The following is a 21,084-nucleotide window of genomic DNA, read 5'->3' on the forward strand; positions in this document are numbered from 1 at the left end:
TATGGGCTGGAGTACGCCAACTGCTAACGTAAAGTGACAGCAGGGCCTGTAAAGCCGAGAGGGAAGTGCTTGTGTTGCCCGTGGAGTTGGGAAGCTGACACATGGCAGGCACAGACAAAGCTTCATCACGCTAAGGGCATGCAATAGCAAGGTGCCTCACAACCCTGAGTACCATCAGCAAGTATCATGGTGACTACTGTTTTCCTTGTTAGTAAATGCACAATAAAATGCTGGTTCATGCCTGGGAAATGACAGAAATAAATATGATGTGTCCCCTTTGATACGAGATCTTAGAAAAAAAGACTTTAGCCCATTAAAGCCGCCAAGCTAAAAAAATTCCTCAAGCTCCATAAAGGTGTTTTTCTTCCCAAAAGGAGCCCCTGTGGAAGGTCTGAAACCCCAGTCTAATTTTCTGTAATTACCCCTGGTGCAGGCCTGCCATTGGAGTCTCCCTCAAGGGAAAGAGCTTTGGGTAGACAATGGTAAACATGGGCTGGCTGCAACGGTGACAGTGTCCCAGAGGGCAGTGCAGTAATTCCAAGAGACTTTTGGGTAATGAGATTGGAGTCAGGAAGCTGAAATCTAGGGAAGAAAAGAAACATAAATTAAGATCCTGGATTGTAACAAAACAAATTCATGATAAGGTTCAACATAGTAAACATGTTCCGTGGCCCCTTGGTGTACTAAATATCTCACTAATCCTCTCAGTAACACCTGGCCATGTCAAAGAAGTAGTAAACTAAAGCCAATTATTTGCAAATAAGATGAAGCCCATAATGGTACTTGCAATGTAAATAAGCAAGAGAAGTTAACAGAAAACTGCAGGCATAGGATTAATCAGACCCAAACAGCTAGATGAAGGTGCTGTTGCTCAAGGAAATACAACTTCCCCCCCCCCCCCAAACCAAAAAACCAAAACATCAAATTCTACAAACAGTAAAACATTTCTAAACAGAGGCATTGGCTGACTCAACTAAATCCTTCACATTTTAATTCTAAGTTTTGCTTAAGTGTGAGTCATTAAATTAGATCTATTAACCAAAGTGAGGTTCCCTGTCCTAATCAGTGGCTATTCAACAGTCAACAATACAAGATTCTAGGAAGGAAGTCAGTATCAATTTATTTACATAATTCAATAAATAACCATCCCACAGCACAGAACAGTTTATACGAACCCCAAACAATTAATCATCCAGCAATTCAAAAAATTACCAACTATAATCAAAGCCATACCCACAGCCATCTCCGAAAGACGCAGCAAATACACGGCCTTGTTAGTATGCCCCACAGATCAACAGATCTCGCTCTTCTATACCCAAGAGGCTCCAGAGCCCCCATTTGCTATAGCTGTGGGAAGTGTGATTTCTCAGTTGGCCAGGCCCCAGGCCACTTAGGACTTTCACAAGTCAAAGCCAACCTCTGAAATGCCAACAGAAAACAAAGAGGCAGCCAGTGCTGCACACTGGTACAGGTGTTAACGGATCAAGATGTGGGGCAGAATTTAATAAATAGACTTCTAGAATTTGCACCGGACTCAGTTTCCAAATAAATGTAAAGTGTAACCCATGTACAGTGCAATCCAGGAGGCTAATTTTGAGGTGACAAAGGCCTGGATAACAGAAGCATGGTCTGCATCTAACAGAAGAGGTCACAACTTGCTGACCGGGCAAAGATCGAGGAAAACCAGCCTGGTCACTGCTGTAATACGATTTTGTAACACTAGCTGAGGGTCTAACACCACCCTTGAAATTGCAAACACAAGCAATAGTGGACTAAAGAGGGTGATACTGCCTCTGCCGCATCCTCCATCTCCTTCCCACAACCCCATTCATCCCTGTCTGGATTGACCTTGACTAGTTTGCCCTTGACCATGCCCCAGGCTCAACCAGATTCTGACTGTCACCCAAGGTGTTGACCATTGCCTTTAATAGCGGTCACTATGACCAGACCAGACAGATACAAAATTAACTGTAGTGCAGAAATTTGAGGATAGGGAAGAGACTTAAAACCGGTGACTCCTCATCTCTCAAGCACTGGCCAAAGCCACAATGCTTGCAACCTTGCGCAAGTTTCCCTGCACCCTGCCAACACACCTCATATTGATTGTGCAACACTACCCTGCCTTTTTAAACTAAAACCTTGCTTGTGACAGTCTTGCCACACTGTGTGGTGGTTGTGATATGGATAAATCATTATGAGAAAAGAGAGAAGATTACAATCATCTGTGATTTAAAGATCTGAATTCTGCTTTTCAGAGGAGAGAAGTTAATAATCCCTTTTGCCCAAAATCCCCAGCCTGTCTTCCAAAAGAGATTAGAATTTCACCCATGCACGTGTGCACACAGAAAATTGCACCTTGTGCTGTATGAACATTGTACTATTATAATCTTGGTATTTGAACAACTCCTTGTTTTTCCCCCTAAGTAACAGAAATCAGAAACACACAACCTTTAACAGGTCATTAATTCATCCTCCCAGCACTGCAGAATTGTTTCCTCCAATATAGTTTCCTGTGTTTGGCCCACTCTTAACATGTGGCTTCCATCACTGGCCTAAATAAATAAAAAATGTTTGGGACAGAGAGAAGTCCAAGCAGCAGACTGTCAGCTCTTCACTGTACACTTTTTCTTGGCAACAGGAACTACTTCAATGGTTATGATTCACGGCAATAATTCCAGTCCAAGCTTTTCCCCGATTAGCCTTTTTGCATACATTTCCTTCCATGATTCACAAATTCCCAAAGCACTAAATATGACAGATCCACAACATTCCCAAATCTAACAAAGCCTGAACCTCCAAATTACTCTCAAATATTGGTATCTCGTGTGTTAGTATGATGCATAACCAGGGGAGCCAGGGGCCAGTTTTCAACAAAGAGCGTGAACTGGAGCAGAACTAAAGCAGCTCAGCTGTCATGCTGTACTGAAATGGCCAACGGCTGCTAACATTTCTTCTGCCTTATGTATAACAAGTCTGCCAGTTTAGGAGCGTGCTGCCTGGCAAGGAATTGCATTGTTGGACAATGCATCTAATCTTGCCTCGGGAATAATAATTTCTCCCTCTTCTATCCCATTAAAGTCATTTCTTCGCCACTGCAGACTGTGAAAAGCCTGCATCCTTTTACATAGTTCTCTTTCCCCCCACCCCCATCCCCCAAGAAAATTCTAACCACCACTTTACCTTTGGAGCCCAACGTTTAGCAATGTCTTATGGGCCAAAACATTTTTGCTGATCGCTTAAATGTAATTTGCTGGAATAAACATTTTAAAACATTGATGTTTGCAAAGCACTTTGAAGAGCTCTATAAATGCTACTGTCACCTCTGAAAAGACCGTGCATTTGGTGGGTCTCGTCAAGCTCTGAAGGATGTGAATAGACAATTAAAGTACCTTTTAAAAACCCGTAGTAGGTGTTATAGAGTGTCCTCATGGCTAGCTCTTGCAAAGGCAGCACGTGATCGGTCTCTGTCCCTATAGACTTCACCTCTGCTGGGAGGAACACAGTTAACTGTCCCGATGAAAAGGAGAGCAGCTTCACCTCTGAAACCTGAATAGGGGAGCCACAGCTGGAGGAATACAAACCATTCAGAAAGCAGTTAGCCAGAACAAAAGTAACCAATGGGGAAACAATATGCAATCAGCTCAAAGTGCACTTTACACTGTTCTACAGAACACTGCCTTCCTAGAATAAGAGCTCACTCCTATACACGGTGTGCGTTTCAGACTGAAATGAATTTAGTACACAGTCTCACTGCCTGTAACAGGCTAGATGTGGCCCATTTGGAGGTCTTTACTGATCAAGTAATACCCAATACCTAGAAAAAATGAGAACAGAGCCACAAGGTGAACCAAGGACGTTGCCTAACAAAGTCTAGTGTCCCTAGCTTTGCCTCAGAGTCCCTCTTGTTTAGCCAGACACCAACTGAACAGTACAAACTGGCTTTTACTATTACAAAATATTTTACTAATGGGTCAATGTCTTACCTGACAATTGGGTTTCTGTGCTTTGAACCAACCAGCTCAGAATGATAATGGATTTCCCACTCACACCCCATCAGGCAAAATATAGCCATAAGGCATTTAGTGCTTTAAGTGCCACTGAATGCTGCTTTCCTCTTCCCAGAGTTCCCCTGAAAAGACCTTGGTGAAAATGAGAAGATAACCCAGCAAAATCAGCAAACTCTGCCCTTTCCAGCCCAAGTTCAGAAGAAGGGGGGTTCTCGGGATCAGTGGATCCAAACAGAGCAGTTTAGTTTGTTTATAAAAAAATATATAAAATTTTTTTTTTTTTTTTAATTCCTACTTGATTTCTGCTGCAGTCTATCCAGACTATGAAAACGCCAGGAATGACACAAACCAATTGGTATTGTTTATAACAACTCAAAAATTAGAAGCAAAAGAGCAACCTTGTTAAGGTCAGATCTAACAAACAGAACAAGAAAAGGGGCGAAGTGACTGAATTGTCAACTTTTCCAGGTATTGGAACAGGTAAAGAAACCAGATCCTAATAGACCTGAAAAAAAGAAAACTCCATGTCCCAGATAACAAAGAACTTCAACTCCACAGGACAGAGGATGAAAACCTCAGGAGAACTGATGAATGGAACAAGCAGCAGACTGACAAACCTCTCTACCGACTTCAGTCAATATTTATTCTTCCTTACAAAGTATTGAGGGGGCGGAGGAAAGTCAGTAAATAAAAAATCAAATGTATCATGTCAGGTTTCAACAACCTGTGCCTACAATACAGGATCTTTCAGTAAATACAAAGGAAGGGAAATATTCTGGTGTGAGGAATTGAATTTAGCAGATCAATCCCCTAATTAACCTCAATAGATAACACAGGTAAAATGCACTGAATACTTACTTCAATATCAACTGGGCCTCACCTCTACCTTATGGCCTAGGTTATTAATAGCCACCTCTCCATCCCCCAAAGTTGCAAAATAGGATGGTAGCATGTTTAAGGGGCTAACTGTATAAATTTCTGCCAGGACGTGTCAGAAGAAAAAATACTGCCCTAAGAATAATAACTGGTTATTAATAGGCATGAAGGATGCACAAAAAAGAACGCCATGAGGTAAGAAAGAGAAAAAATACCATCCCCCTTCTCGCATATAGTGATCCTCTGTGTGGCTAGGAAAAACTAAAACTCCATGTTAAAAGTGGAGTTGCAGAACAGCTTTAGTAAATAAACCACAGGAGTAAAACTATGATCATATACATTCAGAAGGAATGACAGGCTCAAAACAATAAATCAATCAATGGAAGACAAGTGGAACAACAGCAAATCCAATCCAGAGAAAGTGAAAACAAAAATTTCAAGTGCTGAAATCATCACATATATAAAGGTGATATTTCAGCCAGCCTGACAACAGAATTCATGGATTCATTACTTGAGCAATGTAATTTACATTTTATTTTCAGAGTCTTAGCTTTAAATGTGCAACAAGTCGTTAGTTTTCCTGTCCAGACAGTGACCAGATAAAGCATTAAACAACCATATCTTCATTGCAGGCCTCTAATTCGTTTACCTGACCAGTAAAGACCTTACACCAGCCACTAATGCTTACTATTGCAAAGGACACAGAAATGCTTTAGCAGACAATTAGTATACCATTTCAACATCCATTCAGTACATTATCACCTCTATTTGAGCACCCTGTTCCTTATACCATTAACAGTTACCCTATAGAAGAGGAGATGAGAGTGCTACCAGCAAGTGGAGTTTCTTTTATGTTAGATTTCTTTTCCCTAAATAGGTGTATTTTAAGTTATATCAAAGATGTCTATAGAGCAGGGATCAGCAACCCTTGGTACGCGGCCCACCAGCCTAAGCACCCTGACGGACCAGGCCGGTTTGTTTACCTGCCGCAACTGCAGGTTCGGCCGATTGTGGCTCCCACTGGCCGCGGTTCGCCGCTCCAGGCCAATGTGGGCTGTGGGAAGCGGTGGCCAGCACATCCCTCAGCCCGTGCCGCTTCCTGCAGCCCCCATTGGCCTGGAGTGGCGAACGTTGGCCAGTGACAGCCGCGATCGTCCAAACCTGCGGATGTGGCAGGTAAACAAACCGGCCCAGCCCGTCGGCGTGCTTACCCTGGCAGGCTGCATGCCAAAGGTTTCCGATTCCTGTTATAGAGTATGGAGAGGTGCCTTTTATTAGTATGTACAAATCCAAACAGATAGTATTTTGCTTACTAAAAAAAGAGTACCAGTAGATTCTGTCAGAATGATTACCTTTAACATAAGGAATCCGAGAAAATGTGCAGATCCTGTTCATTTAGCATCTTTTTAGAAATAACTCTAAAAATGCAGCAATAGTTTTGTTCTTAATTTGCATATATAAATGCTATCTTTGTTTTGGCGGAAGGAACAGAAATTTATTCACAAAGATGAAATCTGGCTAAGTGGCAGGGGGAAGCATTTTATCAAGTCAAATTGCTTGGACTGACCACTTCTGTTACGACCGATATTGGGGAGACCAGAAGATCAGCTGCACCCAAATGCAGCTGAATCAGTTTTTATTGCTGGTAATAATTTTAAAAAGGTTTTATATTTTTATTCATGTATTAAGGAAAGTACAAGTACCCCCACTTCCCCAGCACAATGTGGCTTTGTTTTCCCACATGTCTTACTGGAGTGCTATGAGGATTAGTTAGTTAATGTCTATGCAATGCTTTGAACGTGTACAGCCTTGTTTACAAGACTTACTACATTTTCCATTGTAGCTACTACTGGTGTAGCTGCACGAGTGGCTGTAACAGTGGAAGTGTAGTCAAGGAACTACTGGATACTGCCATTTTAGCCATCTCATCTAGACCTGCTGTATTCAATTGTGTTTAAAATGCCAACGGTTAACATAAAATCTGATTAGGATATAATAATAATAATTGGAGATATACCAATCTCCTAGAACTGGAAGGGACCTTGAAAGGTCATCGAGTCCAGCCCCCTGCCTTCACTAGAAGGACCAAGTACTGATTTTTGCCCCAGATCCCTAAGTGGCCCCCTCAAGGATTGAACTCACAATCCTGGGTTTAGCATATGAAAATGAAGATGCAGTAAATGAGGAGGAACACTAGCAGACATCTTTTAAAATTAAAAGTCAAATGAAAATCTGGTTTATGCAGACAGTTGTAAAATAAGATGACAAGCAATGCCACTGAAAAAATTAGCATAAGGTTAATTTTAGACACAAACATTTTAACAGATTAAAATGGAGAATTAAAGATACAGTGAAAGGAAAAGGAAAAGATGGGGTTCAAAATGACTGAAAATAAACAGACCTATTTGATCAAACCTGTTAGCACACTTTTAGATATTACCATTTGTATTCTCTCCAAAAAAAAACAACCAACCAACCAAAAAACCCAATATGATTGTTTTTCTTAACTTTTAATTCACTCTAACACCTTACTTACAATTTATTCAGATTTCTGACAAAGAAAAACAAACACTTAAAGTAGATATACAAGCACTTCATTTATTGAAGCATAAGGTCAGCAAATTTTATGATCAGCACAGAGTGACCGCACCTGGCAATAGTAAATTGTGATACAACTGCAAAATACTTATACATCACAGGAATAAACAGGAATATGAACTCTGGCTATCAGGAAAACGTTAAAAATTCTCAGATGTGTAATAGTTAACATACTTAAACAAGGCAAGGGTTTTAAATATGGAGTTTATAATTAATTTAGGTATAGTTGAGAGGAATCGCATAGTGATTTTATAATTAGAAGACACTGGGGCATGTACTCCTCTCACCACTTTTGCACCAGCATAACTACATTAATTTCAGTGGCGCTACTCCTGATTTAAGCTAGTAAAAGTCAGAGAAGAAACAGCCAAGTGTCCTGGAGAGCATACTTTCTCCTCACATCAAACTCACAAACATAAATAGCTTAAGGTATTTTTAAATATACATAAAAGTTGGATTGCAATTTGTAGAAAATTATTTAGTCTCTTACTGAGTGCCAAGCACTACAAATAGTTGCTACAGGGATGTTATGAGAGTATGAATAAGAGGAAAGCCCACGTGAAATTCTATTCAGATATAATCCATTCTAGGCAAATCCACTGACTTGTCCAGTGCTGCAATGTATGGGATACAAACACTGTAAGAGATGTTTACTTATTAAAGATCATTGAAACATATTAAAAAAACCACAAAATATACCTATTGGTCTTGATTTTGGAAAAGCATGTTTCAATGAAGCCTACATTTTGGGCCAACTTTAAACACGATATTCAGCTTCATGCCCTACATTATCAGTAAATGTTTCCTACAAATATCTACACATGCTCTGGCTGTTGTAGCTTAGCACTGAAATATTAAATGTTCAGCAAATTAATGCAGAAGATTACAAAAGTAATATAGAACAGGCAGCCAAAGTAATCCCTTCAAAGTAAAATCAGTCCTGAATGAATAACCCAAAATATAGTTCAGTTGTATCACACAGGCATGTATTTATGGAGAGCATTAGGAGATAAAGGTATGCAAGACATTAAGTTAATTCATGCTTACCCGCTGCAACCAATGACTTTATTGTACAGATAAGAAGGGAGCCCTTTCAGGTGAATATTGTTATCCACATAAACATATTGCAGTTCTCGAGAACGACCTAAATCTGGGTTTTAGAAAACAAAAAGAGAAAGAGGAGAAAAATGAAGTAATGACAATTCCCAGCAGAAATAATTAAAATCAAAGTGAGTTGATTGGACTCTCTGTAAGTGAACATGAACTATTACTCTAGGTCAGTTTAATTTGACTAAAAGAAACCTGTGGAGACAGTATTTTTAAAAAGAACCTGGTACACACCAAAGTTACTCTAAAAATAGCCAACCCCTTTCTAACATTTCTGTAAATCCCATTATGAAGGGAATGCCACTGTGAGAATGAATTTACTAATTCTGTCCATTTGAAAAGGCAAAATGACTCTTGGGCTCACATCTAACCATTAGAGGAGTGAAGTTCTGGAACAGCCTTCCAAGGGGAGTAGTGGGGGCAAAAGACATATCTGGCTTCAAGACTAAGCTTGATAAGTTTATGGAGGGGATGGTATGATGGGATAGCCTAATTTTGGCAATTAATTTGGCAACTGATCTTTGATTATCAGCAGGTAAGTATTCCTAGTGGTCTGCGATGGGATGTTAGATGGGTGGGATCTGAGTTACTACAGAGAATTCTTTCCTGGGTGCTGGCTGGTGAGTCTTGCCCACATGCTCAGGGTTTAACTGATCGCTATATTTGGGGTCGGGAAGGAATTTTCCTCCAGGGCAGGTTGGCAGAGGCCCTGGAGGTTTTTTGCCTTCCTCTGCAGCATGGGGCACAGGTCACTTGCTGGAGGAGTCTCTGCAGCTTGAGGTCTTCAAACCACGATTTGAGGACTTGAATAACTCAGACATAGGTTAGAGGTTTGTTACAGGAGTGGATGGGTGAGATTCTGAGGCCTGCACTGTGCAGGAGGTCAGACTAGATGATCATAATGGTCCCTTCTGACCTTAAAGTCTATGAGTCTATCTATAGGTGACCTTTTAAAAACAGCAGGCCAAGTCCCCTGGTAGTATCAAGTGATGTAACTCCACTGAAGTCAGAGCACCATCACTGTACAGAAACAGAATGTAGCCTACATGGGACTGTTCAAGCTTGGAAAAGAGATGACTAAGGGGGATATGATAGAGGTCTATAAATCATGCCTGGTGTGGAAAAAGTAAATAAGGAAGTGTTATTTACTCCTTCTCATAAATACAAGAACTAGAGGTCACCAAATGAAATTAATAGGCAGCAGGTTTAAAACAAACCAAAAAGTATATTTTCCACACAACACCCAGTCAACCTGTGGAACTCCTTGCCAGAGGATGTTGTGAAGGCCAAGACTATAACAGGGTTCAAAAAAGAACTAGATAAGTTCATGGAGGATAGGTCCATCAATGGCTATTAGTCAGGATGGGCAGGGATAGTTTCCCTAGCCTCTGTTTGCCAGAGGCTGGGAATGGATCACTTACTGATTACCTGTTCTGTTCATTCCCTCTGGGATACCTGGCATTGGCCCCTGTCAGAAGACAGAATACTGGGCTACACGGGCCTTTGGTCTGACCCAGTATGGCCGTTCTTATGTTCTAAGAATCAAATTGAGTATCACTGATCACAACTAACTCCACATGCTGAGATTATCACCATGCCTTTACATGCTGTCTGCTGTGTGGTGTCCCAACAAAAACAAAAGGACAAATGGTTCAAATAGTCTAAACTGAGCAGACAAAGATGACAGAGAAAATAAATTTTATTTCTATAATTTAAATGGCTTATACTCTTCAGTTTTAATTCATTAAATCTTAAAATCGTGTATTTTTTAAACATTCATATAAAAGGATTCTTAGTAACCCACTATATATTGTCCAGCTGTGAAATGATTAAAGATGCAGATTTTATGCTTTAACCAAATTTTTAAGAGTATATAATTTAAAATATCTTTGGTTTATTCAGCACTGGCTACCTTATATAAAAATGCATAAGTAAAGGGTTTAAGGAAAAAGAATTACGGGCCTTTATTCATTATTTCAAGTTGTGCAAGCAATTCATGCTAAGTCAAACTCTGAGGAGTCTGGGTACTCAGCACCATGAAATGTCCATGCTGGTCAACAGTCACCATTCAGATTTCCATACAAATGTTATGTTGAAGACCTTATTTTTTATTATTCCCTTTCACTTTCATGTATTTCTGAGGCACTTTTCAAACACCCGGTTAGATAAGCACCATGTTTAATGTCATAAAATGTGCAAATGAAGCTGGCTGCAAGGGTGCACACAGAACACAGCCACCAGATATGAGAGCTGTAAAAAAAACAACAACAAAAAACCCCCCAAAACAAACCACCAAAATTGTGCCTGTAAACTTTAAGTATTTCAACAAGCATGTAATATATTGACACACAAATGGAAGTCTTTCCTAAAATGGCAGAGATAGGTTTTTTGTTTTCAGTGATGCAATCCTCTTTTCCACTGTATTTCATCACATCTTCACCATTCGCAAATCTTCTGATTCTTTAGGATGGAATTAAACATTTCTGTTTATTCTGTGCTGCTTTTTCCCTTAACTCCAAGATTTATTATTCAATTCCACATGCACAGATAGTAAATTATCTCCAAATGTTCCACAGTGAGGTCCTATTATTAAGAATTACTGAGCAAGGTCAATTGACAGTCTTTGATGTTTCCCATTATTTTAAAGGTTCCTTTTAAAACAGACTATGTTTTGAATTGGAGTCTAAAAATAAAGCGAAAGTGAGGTGTGTCATTTTCTAAGGGGTTTACTTCCTTCTTTTTAACTAAAATAACAAACATTTTAACAGATCTGTGGCTGATCCAAGGTATTGCATTCTCACGGATAAGGTATTAAACAAATAAGGAAAACATCTGAATTAAAAAGGTACACAATTTGGCCCAATTAGGGTTTCACATTTCAACTTAAACCTCATTTTGTTTCTCCAAAGCTTAAAAACAAAACAAAACAAATCTCATCTCTCTCTTTTCTGAAGAGGTTCCTATAGAAGGAGGAATATTTTTTAGTGTGGGTTAACGTAACTGTATTTACATGCAGTGGACCAAATCTGATTGCTTTTTTCTTGTTTCCAGAGACCAAACTTGAAGCACATGAAAAAGCAGCATTAATATGTGCTCATATTCTAGCTGAGATGGGTCCTTGCAGAGCCCAGTAAGAGTAAAAATAATCTACACAGGGGAGAATGAGACTGTCCACAAAGACCTTTGTCAGGCACCATGTATGCATGAACATGTAGACCACTTCCCATAGCACGAGGCCACACACCTGTAGTTTCGCCTCCATGGCTCCTGCAGCTGTCCTAGTGGGTCCCCATGTACATCATCAAAATAGATGATACACTGAGGACACATTACAATTTAGGATATGTAGATATGTAATACTGACATTTCTTGATATGTAGATATGCAATACTGACATTTCTAGTGGTATATAGCTTTTCCAGTTACTGGGTTTTCATGGCAAGTTTTTAAACCTCTAAATGAGGATTCAGTGGTAATTTTCCAGATCTAGCTATCAGAGCTAAGTCATTACAAAAAGCAATGGAATTCAGATTGCCCCATACTACATTTATGCATTAGACTAGTTTAGTCTATAAAGTGTTCTTCTGCTTTGTAACTCAGCTAAAATATAGCAAACTGAACTGCTCTGTCCTAACACTTTGAACAACCATGAATCCAAAATCTTAAGATAGTAAATGAAAAATAAATTAACTAATATCACTGTATCATCTCCCCTGATTCTGAGGTTGTGCATAAAACATCATGGATCAAAAGCACTACTTGTTAAAATGAGGCTTTTACGATGCTCGTTTTCTTTTCTATTTTTTCCCTGCTGTCTAAGGAAGGCAGTCACTCACCAAGTGGCAGAAATGCAAGACAGTTTCCAGCCATGGACAGCTCGTTGAGGCTAGGGAGTTGGCAGAGGTGGCGGGGGACACACCATAGATAATTCCCGTCAGCACTCAGGTACTGCAGGGAAAGGCACATATGCAGCCTTTCAGGTAAAGCTATCAAACGATTGGTTGAAATGTCCAAGGTCTGCAGCTCCCTCAAGTCTCCGACTTCTAGAATCAAAACATCAAATATTCAGACATGGCATTAATCACTGTATTTCTGCAACAAGAAGACAAAAAATACAAACTGAAATACAGCTCACAGAAAAACTTTACGTATTTACATGAATGTGGTAGCCTCTACTTAATTTGTTAGCCAACTCCATCCTTCTGCCAGGCCAGCCTCCCTCCACCTGCCCAAAACTAGCACAAGTCTCCCATATGCTCCCTCCCATTACACTTCCCCTCTTTATCACTGCTTGGCTTCTTCACCAATACCAGAATTTGACAACTATCATTTACTGCAAATTCCCTCCAAAATGTATTTGTAACATCCTAATAATGTATCATTAACAACTGTTTAAACATTAAGGTATCATCACATTTTATGTTTGCACAAGATAAGGATAAGGCAAACTGGAGTCATCTAAACCTATTAAGAAAAAACAGCCCTCCAAACCACTTAATTTGTAACTGAAGTTCTATACAGACTTCTCTGGATATCATATTAAAAATATGATCCAAGCTGCACAGTTTTAAGTAATTAAATTTCACTGACTTGTAATTACATTTAAAAAGACAAAAATACAAAGGGTCAGCAAACTTTTGGAGATCGATTACTATGAATGCTAAATTCTGGGAGAATAGTTTTTCTATTATTTGGAGTGTATTCAGATTTGCTGCATTCACATAGTTCCCTTTTTCTTACCAAAATAAAAGTTTGGAAACCAATTAAAAACAAATGAAGCAGGTTTAAGCTCATCAGTTCTGGAACTGCCAAGAGCACCATGCTACATATCTGTGTGTTATGATGTAAGAACTTTTGGCTCAGAACTGAGCACTTAATTTCTTTTGCTTTGAAATTCCCTGGTTACCATTTTCCCCTCAAATCCTTATCTTGGGGAGCACGTATCAGCTAGGCAACATGTGTAAATATATGAGAAAAAAAAGTTTGTCTAAGGTAAATTTAAATAAGTATAAGAAAAATATCAAATGTCATATATCTGGTTAAATATGGTAATCAATGTGAAAAAACTGCAGCCACCAGACATCAAATACTTCATATTTACACACAAAAAACTGTCCATTACTTTCATCATTATGTGCTTGAAAGTAAAACTCAATTAATGTAGTTATCTGTAGGTTTGCATGCACACACATACAAAATCATTCTGATCCCATTTTCTGACTTTTTATGCTGAGTTATGAATTTTTAAAAAATGTGTTATTTGTTTTCCCCAAAAATTTTATGCATCATTACCTATGGAACCTATGGCAATAGGCACATAATGCATTTTACGTTATTTTTTACTACTAATATAGCAACTGTAGGTTTCAGAGTAGCAGCCGTGTTAGTCTGTATCCGCAAAAAGAACAGGAGTACTTGTGGCACCTTAGAGACTAACAAATTTATTTGAGCATAAGCTTTCGTGGGCTACAGCCCACTTCTTGCATCTGAAGAAGTGGGTTGTAGCCCACGAAAGCTTATGCTCAAATAAATGTGTTAGTCTCTAAGGTGCCACAAGTACTCCTGTTCTTATAGCAACTGTAGTTTGTGTAAGTACCTCTGAAAAAATACAGCAGAATTTTATTATGTGAATATTTATACTAGTATGCAGTCATCCGTATTTTCTTGTGGAACTGCCTTTATTATTATAAATATAGGTATAAACAAATGATTGGACCAAAACTAAAATCAGGACAGTGAGTGGAAATGATAAATTCATAAAACAAAGTACATAGTTGAAATGCTGTTAGTGAAAATGTTACACATGAATATAAGTTCATATTAACTTTTGTAACATCTGATACTACAACACTGATCATCTCCTTAATCAGATTCTCCCAACATTTTTACCTGCAGTGGGATTCATACACGTATGTACATAACGTTTCAAGAAACTCTACCAAACATCAACACTAAATGTGCTTAAAAAAGAACTACTGGTAATTAGCACTATTTGTTCTGCACCCTGGAAGGGCTAGGCTAGACTGGGAAAATAGACTGTGTTTAATAATCTGCTAACACACGTTAACTAATATGTTTTACAGTGCAATCTATTTCCCAAGTCTAGACATGCCTGGAACTTTACTCACTTTTCTGAATGCACAATTTGTAGCTGCATGTTTATAATTACTTCTATTAATTTTTTTTAACTTGAAGAACATTGCAAACATTTGCACATTGAAGATTTCAAGAACTCTTTATTTTATGTTTCAAATAATGTTCTATAATTTTTTTGTGGGTAACAAACATTCTTAACAAGACCTGCAACCCATGTTCACACAAGTAGAATCATTGACTCCAACAGGACTATTTCTGGGAGTAGGATTTGCAGGATTGGGACCCCACTTTCTATTCTGGGAACACTGATAGTGAGATACACATTAAGAAGCAGATTAAAGTGACTGATTGGGGGTGGGGGAAATAACCCTGTTAATTCTTTTCATCCAAAGATTCCAAAGCATGCCATAATCTTTCCAGACTATAGGTCTGATCCTGTGAGGTCTTGACTGCTTCCATGAAAGGTGATCAGTGCCATCAACTCCAATGGCAAGAAGTACTCAGCACCTTGCAGAACTGGGTTTTGTGCAAAGAGGGAGTACTTCACCCACTCCTGAATGCAGTCCTCTCTGGCATGAAGACGGTAGACATGGTTTTTTCAGGGTTAAATACAACTATGGAGAAAGGGGATTTAAAAAAACCTACTGCTTTGTCACAGAGATTTTTTTGAAATTACAATCAAGGTAGTACTATTTCTGTTAAACAAGAATCCTTTGTGCCCCTATACTCCCTCTGCAGCAGCAGCTAGAAAATTAACTATTACCAGAGCTCTGCTGACATTTTCTATGATGCTTGGACCCTAGCAAGTAAACAAAAAGCTATGTTAATTTCAAGCACTGTTAGACACAATAGGGAAGAAAGGAGGGAGAAATCAAATGGGGAAAAAGACAAACAGATAAAGAAAAATGCCATTTTCAAGATTCTGAGAGAGTACTTAAACAAGAGAAAAGTAAAAAGTTGTAATAATAGTTATATTGGGCTTTGTGTTTTTCAAATTGTTCTGTGAAAACATTAAAAATTTAAAATACATGTTAAACCTTAAAGATTAAGAGAAAAAAAAGTCTGTATTCCCCTCCCAGCGTAAACAATTCTACAGTATGTGTAGTAAAGAGAGGACAATAGATCCCAATAAAATACTTGACAACATCTTTTTATAAAATAATGCTGTCAGCAGGAACAGTTTCTATACGGAAGTAACAGTTCTCCTCAAAACCTTTTGGTTACTCATTTTGATGCTAACAGTGCTCAATAGCTTTAATTGCTTTTCAATACCTGAAATACACACTGAAAATTAATTACTAAAGGACAATAATTGTTGAATAGGTGCACAAAAGCAACATAGTAAGAACAGTCTCATTTTTAACAGCTCTCTACTCATGACATATACACAAACAAAGCCCTGTGCTTTAAAACAGTGACAGGAAGTGAGCCACCTACATTCAGCCAAACCACTGACCACATGCAGTTTGTAACAGGCTTGATTAATTTCATGCACTAACCTTTCCCTCTGCCACTAAAAACAGTTTTCTAAGGCTATGTCTACAGTAAGGACCATGCAGCTTTACCGCTGTCAGGTCTCTTGCGTAGCCGCTCTATGCTAGTGGGAGAGAGTTTTCCCACCGGCGTACAGTAGAACCTCAGAGTTACAAACCCCTCGGGAATGGAGGTTGTTCGTAACTCTGAACAAAACAGAACATTGGTTCTTTCAAAAGTTACAACTGAACATTGACTTCATACAGCTTTGAAACTTTACTATGCAGAAGGAAAACGTTGCTTTTAACCATCTTAATTTATATGAAATAAGCACAAAAATAGTTTCCTTATCTGGTCAAAAACATTTTTTTTTAAACTTTCCTTTTTTTTTTATAGTGGTTTATGTTTAACACAGTACTGTACTGTGTTTTACTCCCCACCCCCTCCCCCGCTCTCTCTGCTGCTGCCTGGCTGTGTACTTCCAAAAGAGGTGTGTGGTTGACCGGTCAGTTCGTAACTTTGTGTTTGTAACTCTGAGGTCCTACTGTAAATAAGCCACCCCACCAGCAGCAGTAACTATGCTGGCGGAAGAGTGTCTCCCACCAACATAGCGCTGTCCACACCGGCGCTTTTGTCAGTGAAACTTATGTTGGTTGGGGGGGTGTTTTCTTCACACCTCTGACTGACAAAAGTGCTAGCGTAGACATAGCCTAAGAGGGGCAGTCTCTCAGCTCCGCAGGCAGCTCCCTGCCAGGAGCCCGACTTCCCCACAGGCTCCCACCCGGGAGTGGGGTCCAGCCACCCGGCTTCTTGTGCCGGCTCCCAGCTAGGAGCGGGTCCAGCTGCCCAGTTCTCTAGGACAGTGGTTCTCAAACTAGAGCCGCCGCTTGTTCAGAGAAAGCCCCAGGTGGGCTTGGCCTGTTTGTTTACCTGCCACGTCCGCAGGTTCAGCCGATCGCGGCTCCCACTGGCCGTGGTTCGCCGCTCCAGGCCAATGGGGGCTGCAGGAAGCGGCATGGGCCAAGGGACGTGCTGGCCACCCTTCCTGCAGCGAACCGCGGCCAGTGGGATCGGCTGAACCTGCAGATATATGTAACTAGGACCTCTGTTTATATCAGACCTGGACTGACTCAAGAGGCATTTAAAAACAGCTTTTAGTTGGTTATAGCAGAGATGACCCGTACCTGTCAATAGTGGGGGGGCGGGAGGAGGAGAGGAGGAGGGCAGTAGCTTTAGCAGACGTTAGTGAGCATTCTCATTCCATGTGAGTATGCTCCGTACAAGCCAAACAGCAAATCGGGGGTGGGGGTACATGACCCTGCATCCCCCCCATGAGTTGCTTCTGGGTTAAAGCAAATATTATATACCTTTAAATACCACATTTAATGGCCTATCCAACAGATCACATTTTGCAATTGTTAAATATTTAAACTTTTCTAGCACAAATTGGCACTTATGATAGTTCTATGCCATCTTCAAATAAGCAGAGTTTGACCACTAGTGAGAGATGGTATTATTAGATTTGAGGAAAGAAAAGGAGGGGAAAAAGAATCACATTTTGTCGCTGATGTTATACAGCAATTTTTTTTTCTAGAGTTTAAAAAGTTTCACATTTATTGTCCGTAAGAGACTTGCGATAAAATGACCTTGTTCTCCATTTGTGCTATATAACTTACCACTTGTGGCATCACTACTTTAAAAAAAAAAAAAAAAAGGAGATATTATAGAGGATAAGTACAAGGTGTGAACCAAGGGTTCTCAGGACAAATATTTTGGTGGCCTCAGTGTGGCCACCAACACTTGCTGGTGGCTGCTCTCAGACTTTTTTCTAAAATACTTAATGAGCTTTAGGAAAAACAAATATGCACATAATATGTCTAAAACTTTGTAATCTATTTATTGCTAGCTAGTAAGTCTGTTGTGAAAAATTATATTAAACATAGAAGTATCACTTTTCACTTATATACACACTACAAAAACAGGCTACCTTATATTGTGTATATTTCCTCCATCTCTTTTCCACCCTCACTCACTCTTCAGTGTCCTTGTACATGATATCTAATTTTAAATCAAATCACGTTCACCTTCCCACGGAAGGTAGTAGACTACTGACCAGAGTGAGACTATACATGAATAAAGGTGAGAAAAAGCTAGTTCTTAAGGCAAAAGCCCTTGAGCACATGCTTAACCTTAAGCAGATAAGTACTCCCACTGAAGTTGCAATCCCACAATCACTTTTTACTGCCCCATTGTAGACTCACTAGGTCAGTCAGACTTCGCAACAGCAAGTGCTACACACAGTGCCCCTAATTCAGCAAGTCATTTAAGAACACACTTATCCTTAACGAATCTAAAATGGGACGGTGCATGGCATGGTAAGCAATGCACACCAAAGTGTTTGTCTGCAGAGCTCTCAATCTAAGAGCCTAATCCTGCAATAATCCTTTCTCAGAGAACGAAGTGAGAGAGTGTGCGGGAGGGGCCATTTAGGAACACAGGTTACTCAAGTCCACGACATTCGCTGTCAGTCTGCTTTTTAGGGCAGGGACTGTTTTTATTTTGTGCTTGTATACTCCCTAGTACAATAGGACCCTAATCCTGAGCAGGACCAATAGACGTTATAGACATTCTTGTTCTCATGGTACTGTCATTTTAGGCGACTGGAGTATTTTTGGTGTTGTCTTTCCCCTGAGGAGCAGTTATTTCCTACACTGGGTATTCCTGTGTGGTATGAATGTGAGTATGATATGGAGTGTGAAAGATAGTAAATTCTTTTGTTTTTTTTCTTCTGTACTGTGGCAGTGTTCTCTCTCACTCTGTTTATCCCTCAGAATTAGGGGACTCCCGACACAAGGAAATATTGGGACCAGTCTATCTCTACCAATGCATAGGGCTGCCAATTTTTTAATTGCACAAAACTGAACTAGCCCCGCCCCTTCCCTGATGCCCCGTCCCTGTCCCACCTCTTTCCTGAGGTCCCGCCCCCACTCACTACAGCAGGAGGGGGCTCCAGGCTGGGACTGAGGGATTCGTAGTGTGGGAGGGGGCCGCAGGTTGAGGCAGGGGGTTGGAGTGCACACTGGGCTGGGGGTGCAGCTCTGGGGTGGGGCCAGGAATGAGGGCTTTGGGGTGCAGGAGGGGCTCTGGGCTGGGTCAGCGGGTTGGGGTGCGGGCTTGCCTCGGGCAACTCCCAGTCAGCGGCGCAGCAGGGCTAAGGCAGGCTAGTCCCTACCTGTCCTGGCACCGCACTGCGCTCTGGAAACAGCCAGCAGGTCCGGCTCCTAGCCAGGGGGGGTGGTGGGGGCAGGGGTCTCCGTGCACTGCTCTTGCCCGCAGTCACCACCTCTCCAGCTCCCATTTGCCATGGTTCCCAGCCAAAGGGAGTGTGGAGCTGGTGCTCAGGGCGGGGGGCAGCGCATGGAGCCCCATGGCCCCCCTACCTAGGAGCCGGACCTGCTGGCCGCTTCCAGGGTGCAGCACAGTGCCAGGACAGGTAGGCACTAGCCTGCCTTAACCCCGCAGCACAACCGACTGGACTTTTAATGTCCTGGTCAGCGGTGCTGACCGGAGCCATCAGGGTCCCTTTTCGACCAGGCGTTCCACTTGAAAACCGGACACCTGGCAACACTACCAATGCATATCCCCAGTGTAGATGCACTCCAGCACTGTAGTATGAGACTTGCACTGGTGCAGTTTACCTCATATAAACCCCATAATACACCTGTGTAGCCCACATACACTGAGGATCTGTATTGGTTTGAATATCACCCAAATAGACTAGTGCTCTTAAAAAAACAACAACAAGAAAAAAAACTAACAGGCAAATATAACAAGCTGATGTAGGAACTGGTGGTTGCCTGGCTACAGCTAGCTAGTCAACTAGCCCATCCTTGTTAAGTTACAGGTGCAGCAAACTGGTAAATCACCAAGAACCTGAGACAGGAAAAATGGAAAGGAGCAGGAACCATCAGGAGAAAGTGAGGCTGGCCCATGATGCTTTGGAGTGAGGACTTTAAGCCAGACCTGATTAGTAAGGCTCATAGCACTTCTGAGCCAAATATTTATGCTAATTTTGTTGCTATTCTTTTGTGCTCATATTGGGGAAGGTTAATTTTATTTGTTTGTTACCTTTTCCTTTAAAAACACAAACCTCTGCTTCTTGGTCTCTGTGACAAATAGCATCATGGTAGGATCCCCCAAATTACTTTAGACTTCTAATTATTCCAAGCAAAGACCCATCAGTTATGACTGTCATAACTCATGATGCATCCAGATCAGAGCAGAAAGATTTATTTTTTCCTTTTCTCTAGATTATTTGAAGAAAGGTACAAAATGTAACCCACTAACACCATACGTTGTAACGGTTGGCTTTTCATTTTTTAAATGAAAGAAAACTATGCTCCTGGTCAAGCAAGGTTACATCCATGCATGTTACCACTGGATATGCAAAGAGTGGCAGATTTTCACACTTCCCTGGAGGAAAAATGTTGCCTCCACATCAAATCTCAACCATGAGGCCTGCGGAGTGGCAATTCAAAAAACACTCTTTAGCTCAGAAACAGAGTGTAGGACTAGTGGGGTCACCAGGCTGGTTTTAAAATACTGTTAGAGGACACTTTCTTTTCATAACTAGGATTCTAAAACAAAACACAAAGTGAAAACTGAACTCTTCTCGTTACACCTTTTCCTTAACTCTCAGTAAGCACCATAGTAACTTCAGATACGAGATTTGGCTAAAGGAAACGTTCCTTGTGAACAAACAGCAGTAAAGCTGCAGAGCTTCCTAAGCAAGTATTTGATATTAAGATGAACCATCAAGAGGAAGGTAGCTGGCCCTAGACCAGGGCTTGGCAACCTTTGGCACATGGCTTGCCAGGGTAAGCACCGTAGCGGGCCAGGCCGGTTTGTTTACCTGCCGCGTCTGCAG

At 40.6% G+C, this 21,084-nt stretch overlaps 1 protein-coding gene across 1 annotated transcript in view; it reads right to left on the reverse strand.

The window, feature by feature from the left end:
* Window positions 1–21,084, reverse strand: part of LRRC28 (leucine rich repeat containing 28) — a 74,255-nt gene that overhangs the window by 10,106 nt on the left and 43,065 nt on the right. The window contains exons 6-9 of the mRNA XM_044979473.1: window positions 12,425–12,631; window positions 8,529–8,631; window positions 3,390–3,565; window positions 423–582 (exon numbers count right to left, since the gene is read on the reverse strand). Coding sequence (XP_044835408.1) covers window positions 423–582; window positions 3,390–3,565; window positions 8,529–8,631; window positions 12,425–12,631 — 646 coding nt within the window. The remainder of the gene's footprint in view (window positions 1–422; window positions 583–3,389; window positions 3,566–8,528; window positions 8,632–12,424; window positions 12,632–21,084) is intronic.

The sequence above is a fragment of the Mauremys mutica genome, chromosome 11 (assembly GCF_020497125.1).
Source record: "Mauremys mutica isolate MM-2020 ecotype Southern chromosome 11, ASM2049712v1, whole genome shotgun sequence".
NCBI lineage: Eukaryota > Metazoa > Chordata > Testudines > Geoemydidae > Mauremys > Mauremys mutica.